Genomic DNA, 15,387 nt, shown 5'->3' with positions numbered 1-15,387 from the left:
AGTTGTGGCAACAGTCTGTCTGAGCAGAAGGACTTCGTGACTGTCACGCCGTAATTCTGGGTGTGCAGAAGCAGGTGAAGTCACTGGGATTCTCTGCTCTTCTCCTGTGACCTCTCACTAGTGACTCTCATTGGCCTAACCAAAAGACGCTGGTTGAGGCAATCGTGTCTCCTTCCTTGTCCACAGAATAGGGTGGAAAAGAAAGGCTAATAGATCCGGAAGGGCAAGTAGACACTCTCCAATCGGGGGCCCTGTCTTTCCTTGTCAATGACTTTAGAACCAGGTAGTAGGCAGGCAGCATTGTGATCCATTCTGTGATGACTATATGCTTTTATTGTTTAGGACACAGGCTGGAGTCAGTAAGAGAGTCATTTGTTTCTTGTCCAGGTATTTAAAAGTCTGGGACTGGAGTGTTGACTTGATGATTCTGTTGAGTTCCTTGGAACCAATTCTTGCTGTTGGAGAAGTAATTCCAGTTTGTTTTTTCCTCTTGAATTGAGAGTGCTGCCCCCTTAGGGTGAGATACGGTCATGTGCCTCACTTTAGCCAATGAGATGTTGCGTCCAGTGCATGTGTCACTAGTTGCCAGGGAAGTTTGTGAAAGTACTTCCATGTGGAGGGAAGCTATACTGAAAATTACTCTGAGGGCAAAAGATTTGGGGGAGCAGGGAATATACCACCGTGTTTAAGCCACTAAGGAGTGAGGCTGAGCGTTAGGACAGCTAAGTAAGGTGTTTTCTAACCTGAGCTCTTTCTGAATGGTTATCTAAGCCTAAGGTGTTGCTGTCATCCACGTGATCTAAGATGACTCACTGTGACTTAGGATGACTGCGTCAGAGCTTAGGGTGTGGGAAGGAAAAACAAGAGTGCATTCTTGACCAAATGTGGGAGCATCACCCTTGTAATCCCAGCTCTTGAGAGGCTGAGGGTTCCTTATTAGAGGCCAACCTGGGCTACTTGGGAGAAGCCTTTCTGAGATCCCAAAGTGGTACATATCGTTTCCTTGGCATGCTGGGTGTTTTGGTTATCTATTACCTCATAGAGCATTATTCCAAGCTTAGCATATTAAAGCAACAAACTTTAAGTAGCTCAAACAATTGCAAGAGAGGCCTAGTTGAGAAGTATCTATTCAAAGATTGCCATGATTTGACACCAGCAGGAAGATGCCCCTCCAAGGACAAGAGGATGTCTCACCCAGATCATACACATGGCTGTTAACAAGACCTCTCATGGTTGCTGGCTGTTATCTGGAGGCTTCTGTTCCTTGCTAGCTGGGCCCTCCTGAGAGCTGTTCAGCAGGACATAGATCGAGGAGTCAGAGGAGGGAGGAAGACGGCAGCCACTGTCTTCTAGAATCTAATCAGGAGTGACTCCTTCTGTAGTGTTTGCTGTGTCTTGTAAGTCACACAAATTGCTATGGTGGGGTTGGGAGTCTTTAAGAAGTGACTGGGTTAACAAAAGAGAACAATACCCTTCTTGGGGGAGTGGGATGGGACTTGGGGCTGTAAGCATGGGTTTTATGACCGGGGAAGCTTCTGTATTACATTTCTATAACTCCTGGCCCTTTTTGACTTTCTTCATGTTTTATAGGAACTCAAGACCATTACAGACAAGACTGCTCAATCTTGGACTTCCCACCTTCCAGAACCACGGGCCTAAGAAAGCTAGCTTCCTTCAGAAGTCACTCAGGCCCAACTATTCCCCACAGAAATGGAAACAGACTAAGACACAGAGAAAGATGTATCCTATTTTGCTTCTCTGTTTTTCTGATAAAATACTGACCAAAACCAACATGGGGAATAAAAGGCTTACAGCCCCTCGTTATGGGAGCTAAGGCAGGAACTCAAGTCAGGAACCTGGAGCTGGGAACTGAGCAGAGATGGACCATGGAAGAAAGCTGTTTCCTGGCTTGCTCAGCCTGCTTTCTCATACAATTCAGGAACCCTGCCCCCCTGCCCAGGAGAGGCATTGCCCACAGAGGATAGGGCCTTCCCACCTCAATCATTAATCGAGACAATGCCTCACAGGCATGCCCACAGGACAGCAATTCCTCAATGGTGGTGGTAGACATACCTTTCATCCCCCACTTGGGAGGCATAGGCAGGTGGATCTCTATGAGTTCATGACCAACCTGGTCTACAGAGTGTGTCCCAGGACAGCCAGGACTGTTACATAGAGAAACCCTGTCTCTAAAAACAAAAATAAAAACAAAAAAATCCAGGTGTGGAAAAGCAGCTTCCATTTGGAAGAAGAAAAAAGAGAATCTTTTCTGCATCGCTGAACTCGGAGGATGACTCAGAGGAACTCTGAGCCAGCTCAGCGCTGTTTGACGCACTTAGATATGTTGCTCAGTTGAGATTCAAATCCTCTTACGTTTTCCCCAGCTTAGGCAGCAAAGTCTCACAAGAAGTCACAGTTGCTGTGGGTTGGGAAGAGCGTCTCTTCAGGCCGTACCCTCTGCCTTTGGTGCAACCCAGATGGTGAGAGGGAGGAAGCGGGTCTTAGGAACATGGCTTCTTTGTTCCCACGCTTGTTTATGAAGAGTAACATGTCACAGTTCCAGGTGTCGTGACACCTGTTTGGCAGTGGCTGCTGCTCTCCTAAACCCTGATCTGACATGTGCCCAGGTCACAAAGATGCTCCCATCACAGGAAGAAAATGCAAAGACGTGTCCACGTTTTTTTTTTTTTTTTAATCACTCTCGTGACCGCTAGTCATTTTGGCATTGAGTTTAGGCGGGGGTACACGTGAGCACACGTGAAGCAGTTGGGGTGAGGTTTTCATTTTTATTTTTTTCAAGCTTTATTTGTTCATTTTTACTTATGTGTATGTGTGTACCTGCTTGAGTTCGTGTGTGCCACATGCATGCAGGTGCTCTCAGAGGTCAGAGGGTGTTGGATCATCAGAAACTGGAGTTACAGGCAGGGGACTTGAACCCTGGTCCTCTGGAGGAGGACATAGATAAATGTGTGTGTACCCCTAACTATGTAAATACAACCCGCTCAGTCCACACAATGTTACTTGTATGTGTTTGATTTCAGAGCTGACCACTTGACATTGCATACCCGACTGGTGTGCTCTTCCTTGGGGGAGATTATTGCTCCAGCTACCAGCATTCCTTAGCTGCTTGTAGTTCTTTGTCTACGGCCGAAGCCTCGCAAGGTTTGCCCCTTTGTGTTAACGTGTCTATTTGTGCTGTCTTTGTTCTGCTCTCGTTTAGACAGCCATGTTGTTGAGACTTCAGGCGTGTAGTTTCCCTAATATTTCTCAGAAACAAAAATCTCACAGCAAATTTCCTGATCCTCTGGCTCTTACAATCTTTCTGTCCCCACTTCATTGAGTCTTATCTGTTCCCTGAGCCTTGGGTGCAGGAGACATATTAAGATGTATCAGTGGGGCTCTAACCGGGAACTCTTGAGGTAAGCAGAGTTCCTAAAGTCTAACAGATGCTGATGCCAAAGAGGGCAGAGAGAAGCAGTGTGCAGCCCCTGAACCCAGGACTCCAGAACTGGTTCCCTTCCAGGGTGGCTGACAATTACTATCATGGGCTTATTAGGTTCCAAACTTGGGACAAATGGCTGAGGTGCCTATTTCACATATCACAGCAGACCTGGCCACCAGGTTCTCCCAGCATCCCTTAGTCCCTACCTGTTACAAGGCCCTCTTGGTTGGCATACCCACCTCTACCCTAACTCTTCAGCCCAGGGGACAGGGCTGCCCTTCCCCAGCTTCCCTTCCCTATATAATCCACCATTTTGTTGCTTAGCCCTTTTGTCTACTCTCTTTGAACCTTCTGGCTGCTGCACCTGGTTCCCTATTCCCCCTCCCCACACGGCCCAGCTCAGTCTGATCAGGTCCACTCTGGACTAATCCAGATGTCCCTGCCTCTGGCTATGTTCTCCCACACATCTATAGTAAACTTTCTCCTTGGAACGGTCACGTTTCCTCTCCTTTGTATTTATTTCTTTTTTCATTCATGGCTCTCCCTCACTTCCATCTCTTGTCTTTCTTAAAATGCCCAAGTAGCCTCCTACCTAAACTCCCAGGACCAACTCTGGATTTCCCCCTACAGCCTCTCAGCGTCCTCCTCCTCTTCTTCCTCCTCCTCTTCTTCCTCCTCCTCTTCCTCCTCCTCCTCTCCCTCCTCCTCATCTCTTCCTCCCCCCTTCACTCCTTCCTTCTCCCCATAGTTCCTAAAAAAATATCAGGATGTTTTCCTAAACAAAAGCCATTTTCCCCATTTAAGAAGACTCTTTATTCTCTCAGGACAAAGAAAGGGCTTGAACTGCAGTTTCTAATATGGCTCCAAGTATATCATTACCCCCAATATGGTACACTAAAATAATAATGTTAATAAGAGGGTGGGTAATTTTTGTAGTTTTTTTTCATTTTCATTTTTGGCTATCTTTGTTTCTGAAGACATTGTTACTAGTTCATGACAAAGGACACTGTCTGCTCTGTGTGTATTTTTTAATCCAGAAATGTGAAATTGCTCCTTCAAGCGCTGCCCCCAGCACTCTAACTTCTCATTAAGCCTTGTGTGGCAAAACAAACCATCCCCAGTCTTCTCTAGTACTTGTAGGGATAAGAGTCGCTTATTTACAAAACTTTAATAAGGATTGCTGTCCTTTTATAATTAAAAAAAAGGCAACTCAAGTTGATTAGAACTTGCAACAAATTCCCATCTGAAAGTCTTATTGTCTCCCAGCATGTGCTAGTCAAGGACTCTGGATGCTTGGGTACCCGAAGTGGTCTTTCAACCTAGTAAGACATTCTTTGATTAATTTTTCTTGTCCTGAATTGTTCTTGCTTGCAGCATGGCTCAGACATACTTGAAAGACTTCTAACCTTGGGCTGGTAAAGGCGTTGCCCCAAACTCAATGATCTGAGTTCACTCTCTGGAACTTATATTGTGGAGGAAGAGAACCAACTCCTGAGAGTCGTCTTCTGAAGGTTACAACAGCAGAGTGACCCCCCATACATAAATGTGAAATGGGTTCTGACCCAGTGTTAGACCTTGCTTGGCATCCCTCACTGCCCATGGGCAGATCTGTGCAATGTCTGCTCTCCCTACGGTCATCTAGGTAGCACCTCTTTTCCTTCCATGCATAGACGGCACCAACAGAACACTCAGAAAAAGAAAAATTACTCTCTCTATGCTCTCTGTCACTATATGCCCACATTCCTGCTTTGTCCCCACCTTCGCCCTTCTCCTTGGCCAGAAGGAAGTCAGAATTTAGCCTGGGTGCTGACGGCTGCTCAGAACATGAATTAGGTTACAGGGCAGTGTGCCAGACGCCAGGCCATTCCATTCGGGCCCTGGTTCATAGTGTATCTGTTTACAGAAGGACTGTTTTAAGGTAGACAGAGAGGAAGCTGACCGAGGATGTTTAATAGGATCTTGTAAACATTTGTATTAGCGACGATCCTTACTGTCCTACTCACGGGCTCTGTTTTAAAGAAATGGAAAGACTGAACCAGCATGGTAGGTAAGAGTTCAGAAGTGTGCCAAGCGGCACTCTTGGATGGCTTAGCATGAATTTCCGATCTCCACCCTTTCCTGCTTTCCTACATTCACAACCTTGATTTGCTGGTTATGTGACCCACCTACCTCCCTATGAAATGCATACTATGTATCTCAGCATCCATTCATTTAATGGTTGGTCAGGCACTAAAGGTTTTGAAGTGGAAATGCTGTGCACCCGAAATCCCAGCCCTTGGGAGGAAGAGGCAGCAGGAACTTGGTTCAAAGCCAACCTGGGCTACATAGTGAGACTGTCCCATAAATCAGTCAATCAACCAATCAGTCGCAGCAAAGTGTGAAGACAGAATGGACCTTAAATCCCCAATGACATTAGGGAGTTACTCTAACAGCCCAAAATTACCTACGAGTTGATGACTTTGTTTGTTTTGTTTTTTCAGAAACAGGGTTTCTGTGTGCAACCCTGGCTGTCTTGGAACTCAGTCTGTGTAAACCAGACTGACTTCAAACTCAGAAATCCACCTGCCTGCCTGTGCCTCCCAAGTTCTGGGACTGAAGGCCTGTGCCACCACGCTAGGCTCAGCTGATGCCTCTTAAAAACCCAAGCAAGCAAGCAAACATCCCCTGGGCATTTAACCATTGTAACCAAGTTACTCCTCTGGGTGACAAGCACCCTGTGACCTGAGATGCTCTCCGAGACCAAGGGCTGGAGCCCCCTAAAACAGTGTGGCTCATTCGGGGGACCTTGTGGGAAATGCAGATTCTGCATCTGGTCAGGCCTGTGCCCTGAGTCTGCATGTCTTACAAGCTTGTAGCTAATACTGACAGGGTAGATCCTGGACCACACTTGGCGTAGCAAAGAGTTGGAAAACAGAGCCCTTTCAGCGATTGTCTCCTCATAGGCTTCCTAGTCAGCTTTAAAGTTGAAAGAATGAATAAATAAATAAATCTCCATGAATTTTCAACAAAAACTCTTTTATTTAGAATATCATTTTTGAGACAAAAAGCAGTTCATTTTATTCAGCAAAATAAACTTAACAAATTCATTTAAATAAGGTAAACTCCAGACTCTGTAAATTTTTTTCTTAGCTACTTGCTTTTCTGCCACTTGGAGTCTGAAGCTGCTAGCTTAGGGTTCTTCCGAGGTTGACAATACACCCGTGTGCTCGCTCGACAACCAGTGAACTCAGTGAAACAGAGGGATAGGTCACGGGGTAAATTCGGGAGAAGTCTTCCCTGACTGTTCTGACAGCTTCCCTAGAAGCCTGGGGGCTCGGAAACGAATGGTACACGTGAATCGCTACTGGCAGCTGATGACGGTAGGCAGACGGAAAACCATTCCACAGCGTCTTTCTGTTGAAATCCAAAGGGAAACGCAAGCCCCGCCCCTTCCCCAGCCAAGCCATCGCTTTACACAGAACTGCATTTAGCTTCCTGTTATTTTCTTTTTTAGTCATATACATTAAAAAACACACACATTGTATTAAATAGCAGGCCAGCCAACGATGGGACATTCAACGCTGCACTGAAACATCGAAAGAGCCTGGGTAAGCCCAGCTGAGGAGCCGCAGGTGCAGTTCAGGAGAGCCAGGGAGGCTGCAGGCGCCGCTGGCTCCCTAATCTGTGACCGACCTGCATTCGGAGGGCAAGCCTTCTGACCGCCGCCACTGGGCCAGGCGCTGCTTAAACCATTTCTGAAAGAAAGAAATGTGAAGAAGAATTATCTGTTACATACTGAAAAAACTGAAATGTCCATTTCATGTCCAAGCGTAGTCTGTGTGGCCCAATTGGGAAGGAGAGAAGCAAGGCCTGTGGGGTGGTTCTCTCAGCACGACCCCAACCGTGCTTCCCCCGGGAAATCTGTGCATGCCACATATTCTTCCTCTCTCTCTCTCTCTCTCTCTCTCTCTCTCTCTCTCTCTCTCTCAGGTTCTCCTTATTTTCTGTTTTGTTAACCTCGTAGGACTTGCATTACTTTAATTGCCTGCATACACACTCTTCAGGAAGGATCCATGAACAGCAAGGCTGTTTTCATCTCATCATCACTGCATCTTACCCCCCCACCCCGTACACAAAGTCTCGCGATGTAGCCGATTAGTCAACGTTTGATGAGAGAATAGAAGCCGAAACAACTCCTTGATGCCCCAGAGATTTCTAGTCTCTGGGTTCCATATCTCATGATGGGGGCCGACGTCAACCTGGGCTTTGCTCCTTAGTAGTATCTGGTAAGATTTTGTTCAGTTAACGACTCATACCTCATAAGCACTAGGCAAGCTTGGACCACTCTTCTTAGGAACCCATGGAGTGGACCACTGAGCAGTGAGAGAAGGTGGGTTTATCCAGGACTCATAGTTATCCAGCTCAGTGTCACTCAAATATTGAACCCTTATCGATGTCAGTAGTAATTCTGGGGAGGCCTCAATGGGAGGCTTCTGGAACGGCACTAAGGGTGGCCCACAACTTTCCTGTAAGCTGTAAGGCAGGGTGGCACACTTTCCACGAACTGGCAGCCTTTACAACATCACTTCAGACTAAGGGTCTTGGAGACAATGGAATTAAAACTGTGCTGGGGGACAAGGTCTGAACCAGGGGTTCGGAAGGAAACTGGGATTTGAAGAAACCAGCTTTGAAAGGCACTGTTGAGAAAACAGAAGCAGCAGGCTTCTCTCCTTGGGAGGACACAACACAGTTTTCTCTTGAGCCCGCACCATGACACGGGTAATGGTCAGATTACACAGCGCTGATCTAATCGATCAAGATGCTAGCGTAGGTGAGCATTGTGGGTGGAGCCAACAGTCAACTCTACTGTCACTGATGGCCTGCAAGAAGTCCTTAGGAATAATGCCAGTCAGTCAGCTCATCTGCGAACAAAGGGGTAAGCTTTGGTGGTCTCTATTGCCCCTTGTGGGTTTCCTAAGGATTACCTAGTCTAGGGGTAAGGAGGCGGACAGGGCCGCTGAAAGGAAGGAGAGAGGGTCGAGCGGTAATTCAGCCGCTCTGGGGTGGGCTGGCAGATGTGGCCCCAGTGGGAACTGTCTATTCAGCGTTCATGTTCAGCCTCACAAGTAGGCTGGGCCCTGTGGAAGAAAAGCTGGTCTCTCCTGAGATCTAAGGAGCCCAAGATCAGAAGAAAGGATGTGAACCACAGGATGACGGAAAGAGCCGCTGACAAGCTGGGGACGGGCTGTCACTCAGGCAAGGGCGGGAGGCTGCAGGACAGAGAAGGGCTCCCAGCACACTGCTTTGCAGCCTACACATGCTGCGTGCGTGTGCTGGGTCAGGGCTCACTCTCTCCAGCTGCAGTTCACCTGCTGAGCCTCTGCCTCCTCCCTCTACCAGGACCAAGGCAGCAGAGAGCATCAATAGAAAGCCAAAGGGTGAAGTGGGGGACCATGAGAAGGAAGCCTTCTCTAGGGCACTTGCTCTACGCATGTCTCATTTCACTCTGAGGTACCAATCTTTTTTCCCCTCTCTCTCTGTATTATTTATTTTATTTTTTTTCCTTTCTTTTCCTGTTATTGCTTTTGAAACAGGCCCAAGTTGCACAGGCTGTCCTTGAATCCATTATGTATCTGGAGACCTTGAACATCTGATCCTCCTGCTTCTACCTCCCAAACACTTGGATTACAGGTGCCTGGTTTAATCAGTGCTGAAGAAGGAACCTATGGCCTGAGCATGCTAGCCAAGCACCCTACCAAATGAACCACATCCCCGTGGGCATCACTAATCTTAAGGGCTCATGTGACAGTGGCTTGAACCCAACTCTGATTGTGACGAGTGGGCACATTCTCTTCTTTTAATCTGTGTATGTGCTTGGTCAAGCCTGGGTTTGGTTTGAGAACAGCATGGAGCCAACTTCATTAATGAGGTAACTGTGGGGGTTTCGAAGCTGCAAGTGCTGATTAAACAAGATTTCCAGGAACTAGAGCTGCATAAATGGCAGCATTTTCAAGACTAATTAAAACCTAGAAGAGAGAAAAAAACCCCACACTTTGTATCAGGACTCATTTAAGACAAAGTGGTTAAGCTGGCCTCATTCAAAAGAGTTCCCTCGCATCTTCACATGCAGAATATTGATGGGTCATTACCCAAAATAGCTTCGACCTGAACCGCATTTGTGAATTTGCAAGGTTCAATCTAAATGCTTAACAAATTAAGCTCTGGTACTGAGAGATGGGAAGAGGTGTGAGAAAAGCTCAGCTGCTTTCTGAAGGGAGGGAGGGAGGGAGAGAGAGAGAGATTAGGTAGGTAGGTAAGTAGATAGATAGATGATAGATAGATAGATAGGTAGGTAGATAGATAGATAGATACATAGATAGATAGATAGATGATAGATAGATAGGTAGGTAGGTAGATAGATAGATGATTGATTAATAGATGATAGATAGATAGATAGATATGTAATCCTCGCTGCGTGATGCTCTCATGATCCTCTCTCGCTCGCTCGCTCGTCTGTCGCTCGCTCCTCGCTCGCTCGCTCGCCTCGGTCGCTGCGTGGTCCGCAGGCAGGGCGCGCGAGGCGAGCAGCGAAACGTAGTGAGCGGGGTAGACGAGAGAGAGGAGAAAGAGAAGAGAGATTGCCAATGCAGGTTATACATCATAATCCAGCAAACTAGCTTAGCTGCTGGTAACAAAACACACAGTGTCTTGCTGGCTCCTTTTCTGTCTAGCTCTGGATCTTGTATCTCCTGACTCCCATAAATCCTAATTTTCCACCTGGCTTTGTCTCTTTCTCTCTTCTTTGTTTCAGCCATCCCCCGGGAAAGACATTCATCCCTTGTTTGCTATGAATGGGTGCTCTCATTAACCCTGCTCACTGATGGAAATTTATTTACTCTCGGTGAACAGATGATAATTGGATACTGGGGTTGGGAGGGGTCAGGGCAAAGCAACATTGTTCTTGTCCTTTTCTCTAACAACTAGCATTTCGTTCTTTTCAGAGCGAGACCTTTAAAGGTCTTAGCCCACTGCTAAAACATGCAACAACTAAAAACACTGGATCCTGGGAACAAGCCCAGAACACCAAAAAGAGATAAAAAATACTGGGAACTTCCTCAAGAAGCAATACCAACTACACTGTACTTGTGCGTGCGCGCGCATGTGCGTGCACAATTGTGTGTGAAGAAGACTGTCTGTGTGCAAGTGTGTGTGAAGAAGACTGTGTGTGCGTGCATGCAATTGTGTGTGAAGACTGTGTCTGTGTGCAAGTGTGTATGAAAAAGACTGTGTGCGTGTGTGTGTGTGTGTGTGTGTGTGCACATGCATGCGCACGCAAGTGTATTTAAAGACGACTGTACCATTCCGGCCTCTCGGCGTGAAAATGAAGCACTGCTCCCAGTCCCCTTTACACTGACTTCCATACAGTAAAAGCCACGGGGAGTAGGGTTCTGTAGGATTTCATTTAACTTAAATTCAGCAGATATACAGAGGAATGAGAAACACTCCTCCATGGATCCCAACAAAAGCAATTAAAGAAGGCCTCTCAACACTAGGCTCTTGCCCACCGGCTTCCTAGAATTTGGTTTGATAGTGGGATGGTTACAAGGTCTGCAGATGCACTGGTGACTCATCAACACAAGGACTGGCTTTTCACACCACGTCCTGAGAAGTGCCTCCCTCGCACCTTATTAGGATGTTGGTATAGCACCCATTTCATGCAGGGGAGGGGGAGAGGAGAAAAAGAGGTCTACAGGGGTTCCCAGCCAGAGTGCTTCTGCATTCTGGTCTTTCTCGCCTTCGCTAAAATGTCCACAGTGTGAATCAGTAACAACCTCCCAAGAGTGGATTGTGTGTATTTCCCTGTTACTAACATAATATTTGGTTTAGGGAAAGAATGTGATGCTGGATATTGTGATACCTGTCTGTAATCCCAGCAGTCAGCAGCTGAGGCAGGAGGATTGTGAGTTCATGACCAGGTTGGACTACTTAGGAAGAGCCTGTCTGCCTCACTCTCTGTAAAGGGGGAAGGGGCCTGATTCTATCTCTGGAGATGGCTGGTGTCAGGACGGGATCTAGCATCTGTGATGAATACCGTTTTGGCTGGGAGAGGACCACACTAGTGAAGAAGAGAGGCAGGGGCTGAGCCGGCAGCAGGCGTCAGATGGGGGAGAACCAGCAAGCGCTGGCCTCCGGAGGTCTATGAAGCATCCCTAAAGACCTTCTACAGATAAGGCAATTGTCTTAGCTTGCAGTCTCATCTCTGGACTTTGCGTCTGCAGAAGACACTTTTCTTTTCGTAGAGGACATCTTTTAACATGTTAATGTTAGAGAAGAATAGACAACCAGTAGGCTGAAGTTGGTGTGTGGCGCTAAGAAAGGATGGGGAGATGGGACCCAGTCCAACCAGAAATGACAGGGCAAGCAGAAGCCTCCATCAGAAGCCTCCTGCTGAGACTCTGAGCTCCGGGTTCCAGGTACTTCCCTGCAGGTCTAGACAGGAAGATGAGGGCAAGCTGAGCTGCAGCAGGCCTCTGGAGGAAGAAGGTGTTGGCCCGTGGCAGGAAGAGGAAGCCAGGCCCTCCCATGAGGCTGACTCATCCACACACCGCTCTTGTCAGGCTGGCTGCACCATTTGTGCATTTGAGGATGGCAGGGGAGGCGAGGCAGAAGAACTACCATGGGCAGAGACGCCCCGTCGTGCGAATTTCTGCATTTGTTGGTCTCAACCACTAAAAGGCAGACGCCCTTTCTTTCAGCTCCTGCTGGATTTCATTGCAATTCTTTAACAGCAGAGAGATCAGAGGAAAGGTTAGCAATAGCCTGGAATGCCCATTGCTTAATGCACGGGTAAACTGATCTTTCTGTCCCTCCTTCCCATGTCACCACATACAGCTGTTTCCAGCCCTCCTCTGTGGAGGTCGTATGGTACAGAGGCCCAGGGTCTAAGCACAGAACCAGACGGTTGCAGTTTTAGCAACGTCAGCTTTCCGTGCCTCGGTTCCTTTCCTGAGGCTCACAGGGCTTGCTCTCTTAAGACAGGGACAAGATAAGTGGTATTACACTCAGCAAGGACCTGAAACAAAACATGCCAGGTATTTATTGCTCCAAAGGTCAGCATGGGGCAGGTGGCTCAGTTCAGAGGTACAGGCCATGCTTAGCATGCTCGAGGCCTTAGCTTCGATCTCCAGCACCACACATGCACACATGACGGTAAACACAGACAAACACGACTATTCTGCTTTGCAGGTTGAAGAGACTCCAAGGTTAGATTCCCTAATTGGTACTGTGTGCATGATATCTAATAGCCTAGTTCTTAAAACCTGAGACATCTTTATGATCACTAAATACAGCATGGATTTTAAACTGCTGATACTTCAACAGCTTGTCTTTCCATGGGGCCCCAAGACACAGGAGCTTTTAGACTGGATTACAATAAACTATTATCTTCTATTGGGTTCTGATTCTGATTCTGTTTGATCTGGGACTGGAAGGATTACATATGGGTAAACTCTCCAAATTGCCCCGGGCTTATTAAAGATCATCTAGGGCTTGGGGCTCAGGAATTTGGTCCCAGGATACCAGAGAGCACTCATTACAAGGTTTTAAGCTTCAGCTGAGCAGGGTGAAGAGAGGACAAAGCCCCTCCTTCTTCCGCCTACTAAACTGGAAGGAATGAACATCCCAGTTTCAGCGTAGCATTGATAGGCGTGAAGTGCTTTGAGGAAGGCAGAATTGGTTTTTTTGTTTGTTTGTTTTTTTGTTTTTCGAGACAGGGTTTCCCTGTAGTTTCTAGAGCCTGTCCTGGAGCTAGCTCTTGTAGACCAGGCTGGCCTCGAACTCAGAGATCCGCCTGCCTCTGCCTCCCGAGTGCTGGGATTAAAGGCGTGCGCCACCACCGCCCGGCCCAGAATTGGTTTATCGCGCAGAGCAAATCATCTTTCCAAAGGGAAAAAAGAAGTCAGAGTTTAGATAGACAGGACTAGGCAGGGAAAGTCGGCTAACTGCTCCAACACTGCGCCAGGCGGCGCTGCAATCTCTACCTTAAGCCATTTTCAGGATTAGTCGGATAATAAGGAAACCTTTAACAAACAGACACGTTATCATCACGCTAGGGGGTTGTGCAGCATAACGTCAGCGGGCTACCTTCTTGGAAAATTCGAGGGAAAGACTCTAAGCCTCAGAACCAGGGGATTAATAAAACGAAAACAAAACCCAAACCGAACCACGGCAACGTGCCAGTTAGGTTGTGTAGCCGAGAGGCATGCAGCACCGCAATGTGGCAATGTGGCGGGAAGAGCGATTTAACAATCCTGGCAGGTGCCTGCCACCCCCGCCTTAGGTTCTTCCTTTTGACAAACCCAAGGGTTGAATTTATAGCTGATCGCCAAAGTCCCTTCCAACTGCGACACCCCTGATGAAAACAAACCTTCCTGAAGATCTCCAGCACAGAGCGGGGAGTCACTGAGCTGGGAAACTGAAAGCACACACAGCAAGTGAAATGCTCCAACCATGAGAGGAAAAAGTATGGTCCCGGTTCTGGGAGGCAATGGAAAGTCAGAAGGAAAGTAAGTGGTGGCGGGTTGGGGTTTGGGGTGAAGGTGGACTGGGCGCCCAGGGAGCTGCGAAGTGACCCGTCAGTCTCCGGCGATGCGCTAGGCTTGGGGACTCACCTGCGTCTCCTCCTCCGTGAGGCCCGCCTCGGCGGCGATGAGGCACAGCGTGGTGGGATCGGGATGCTTGTTGACCTTGTTGAAGTTGTATTCCAGGATCTCCACCTGGTCCTCCGTGGGGCCGGTCGTGTTCTCCGCTGACATGGTTCTGGCGCGACTGCGGGGGAAGAAGGAGCGCCGGGTGAGCGAGGCCGGCCTGTCCCCTCCCGCGGTCCCACCGAGCCCCCTCCGCCCCATCCCCGGCGAGCTGCGGACTGCGGAGCTCGCGGGCGCCCTCCGCGGGGACCCGGAGGACGGGCTACCGAACAAGTTCCCAGCCTCTCGGCACGGTCCCCAACCTAGCCAAGGATGGAGAGGAGGATGAAGACGCCTCCCGGCTGCCACTCGGAGGGGACAGTAGATGAAGCGCCTCAAGAGATGCCTCTGGAGATCCGGAGCTGATCCGGAGCTGCTCTGGGGACCTAGGACACACGCAGGGCAGGGCTCTCGGCCGCCTGGGCACGCCTCCCGGGCCGCGCACCCCGCCCCCGCAGCGCGGGCTAGCACGTGAGGGCCTTGTCAGGGAGCGCTGGGCACCGCACACTTTGGAGGAAGAGACGCCCACAGTACAAGTTGGGAAAATGGAGACCGCACATTTTTAAAAAAGAGTAACACCAATAGATGTTTACTTTTTTTTTCCCTGATTACAAAAATAACTCATACTGTAAAAACTCTGAAGTACATTAAAATCATAGCGGGAAAGTTAAATTGCTCACATAGTCACAAATTACAGCTATAAAATTTTAGATGACACTTTAAAGATTTTCCCGATTTACAGATGTGGAAAGGAAACTACAAAGATAATGACTTACTTTGGGGTGATGGAATGAATGGAGAAGGCTGAGCCACCTGCGTGCCTTGCCAGGGGCGGCTGCAACCACTTTTGCCCACTTTCCTGGCAACTTTTTAACCGAAGCTGTAAACCCCAGTCTTGCTATTGCCAGGCCCCCCTCCCAAGAGCCCACCCCACTGTGCTGCCCTGTGTGGGGGTGATAACTTTAAAAACTTACACAATTAAGCAGGATCAAAATCAACTGTTATTTAAAACCTCGGACTTCCTCAAAGAAAAACAGGTTCACCTCAGGCTCCAAGGTCTCTTACACGTCTTCACTTTTAAGACAAATATTGCTGGCAGATTGGGGTGTGACCTTCCTGCTGTGTCCCCTCCCCATCTATGTAGGTTCAGACTCCAGGCTAAGAAAACTGACCGAGGTACTTCCCCCTCCTGTGCCAGGGGGTTGAAGACTTGGAGGTAGA

The 15,387-nt window shown here is 48.2% G+C and overlaps 1 protein-coding gene across 1 annotated transcript; it reads right to left on the bottom strand.

Moving 5' to 3' along the window:
• Positions 1 to 6,964: 6,964 nt before the first annotated feature.
• Positions 6,965 to 14,553, bottom strand: Hopx (HOP homeobox). Its single transcript, XM_038312877.1, has 3 exons — positions 14,430 to 14,553; positions 14,092 to 14,248; positions 6,965 to 7,176 (listed from the first exon to the last, which is right to left on the bottom strand). The coding sequence occupies exons 2-3, from the start codon at positions 14,233 to 14,235 to the stop codon at positions 7,099 to 7,101; spliced, it is 222 nt and encodes a 73-aa protein (XP_038168805.1). The 5' UTR covers positions 14,236 to 14,248; positions 14,430 to 14,553; the 3' UTR covers positions 6,965 to 7,098.
• Between the last annotated feature and the right edge of the window lie 834 nt (positions 14,554 to 15,387).

This window comes from Arvicola amphibius, chromosome 1 (genome assembly GCF_903992535.2).
Source record: "Arvicola amphibius chromosome 1, mArvAmp1.2, whole genome shotgun sequence".
NCBI classification, from domain to species: Eukaryota; Metazoa; Chordata; class Mammalia; order Rodentia; family Cricetidae; genus Arvicola; species Arvicola amphibius.
Note: the sequence above shows the minus strand (reverse complement) of the source record. Positions and strands in the feature narration are given on the sequence as shown.

Coding starts and splice junctions, on each gene's coding strand:
- Hopx (XM_038312877.1), bottom strand. CDS start 14,235: ATGTCAGCGGAGAACACGACCGGCCCCACGGAGGACCAGGTGGAGATC. Junction 7,177..14,091: donor TCACGGAGGAGGAGACGCAG/GTGAGTCCCCAA, acceptor TCTTTCTTTCAG/AAATGGTTTAAGCAGCGCCT.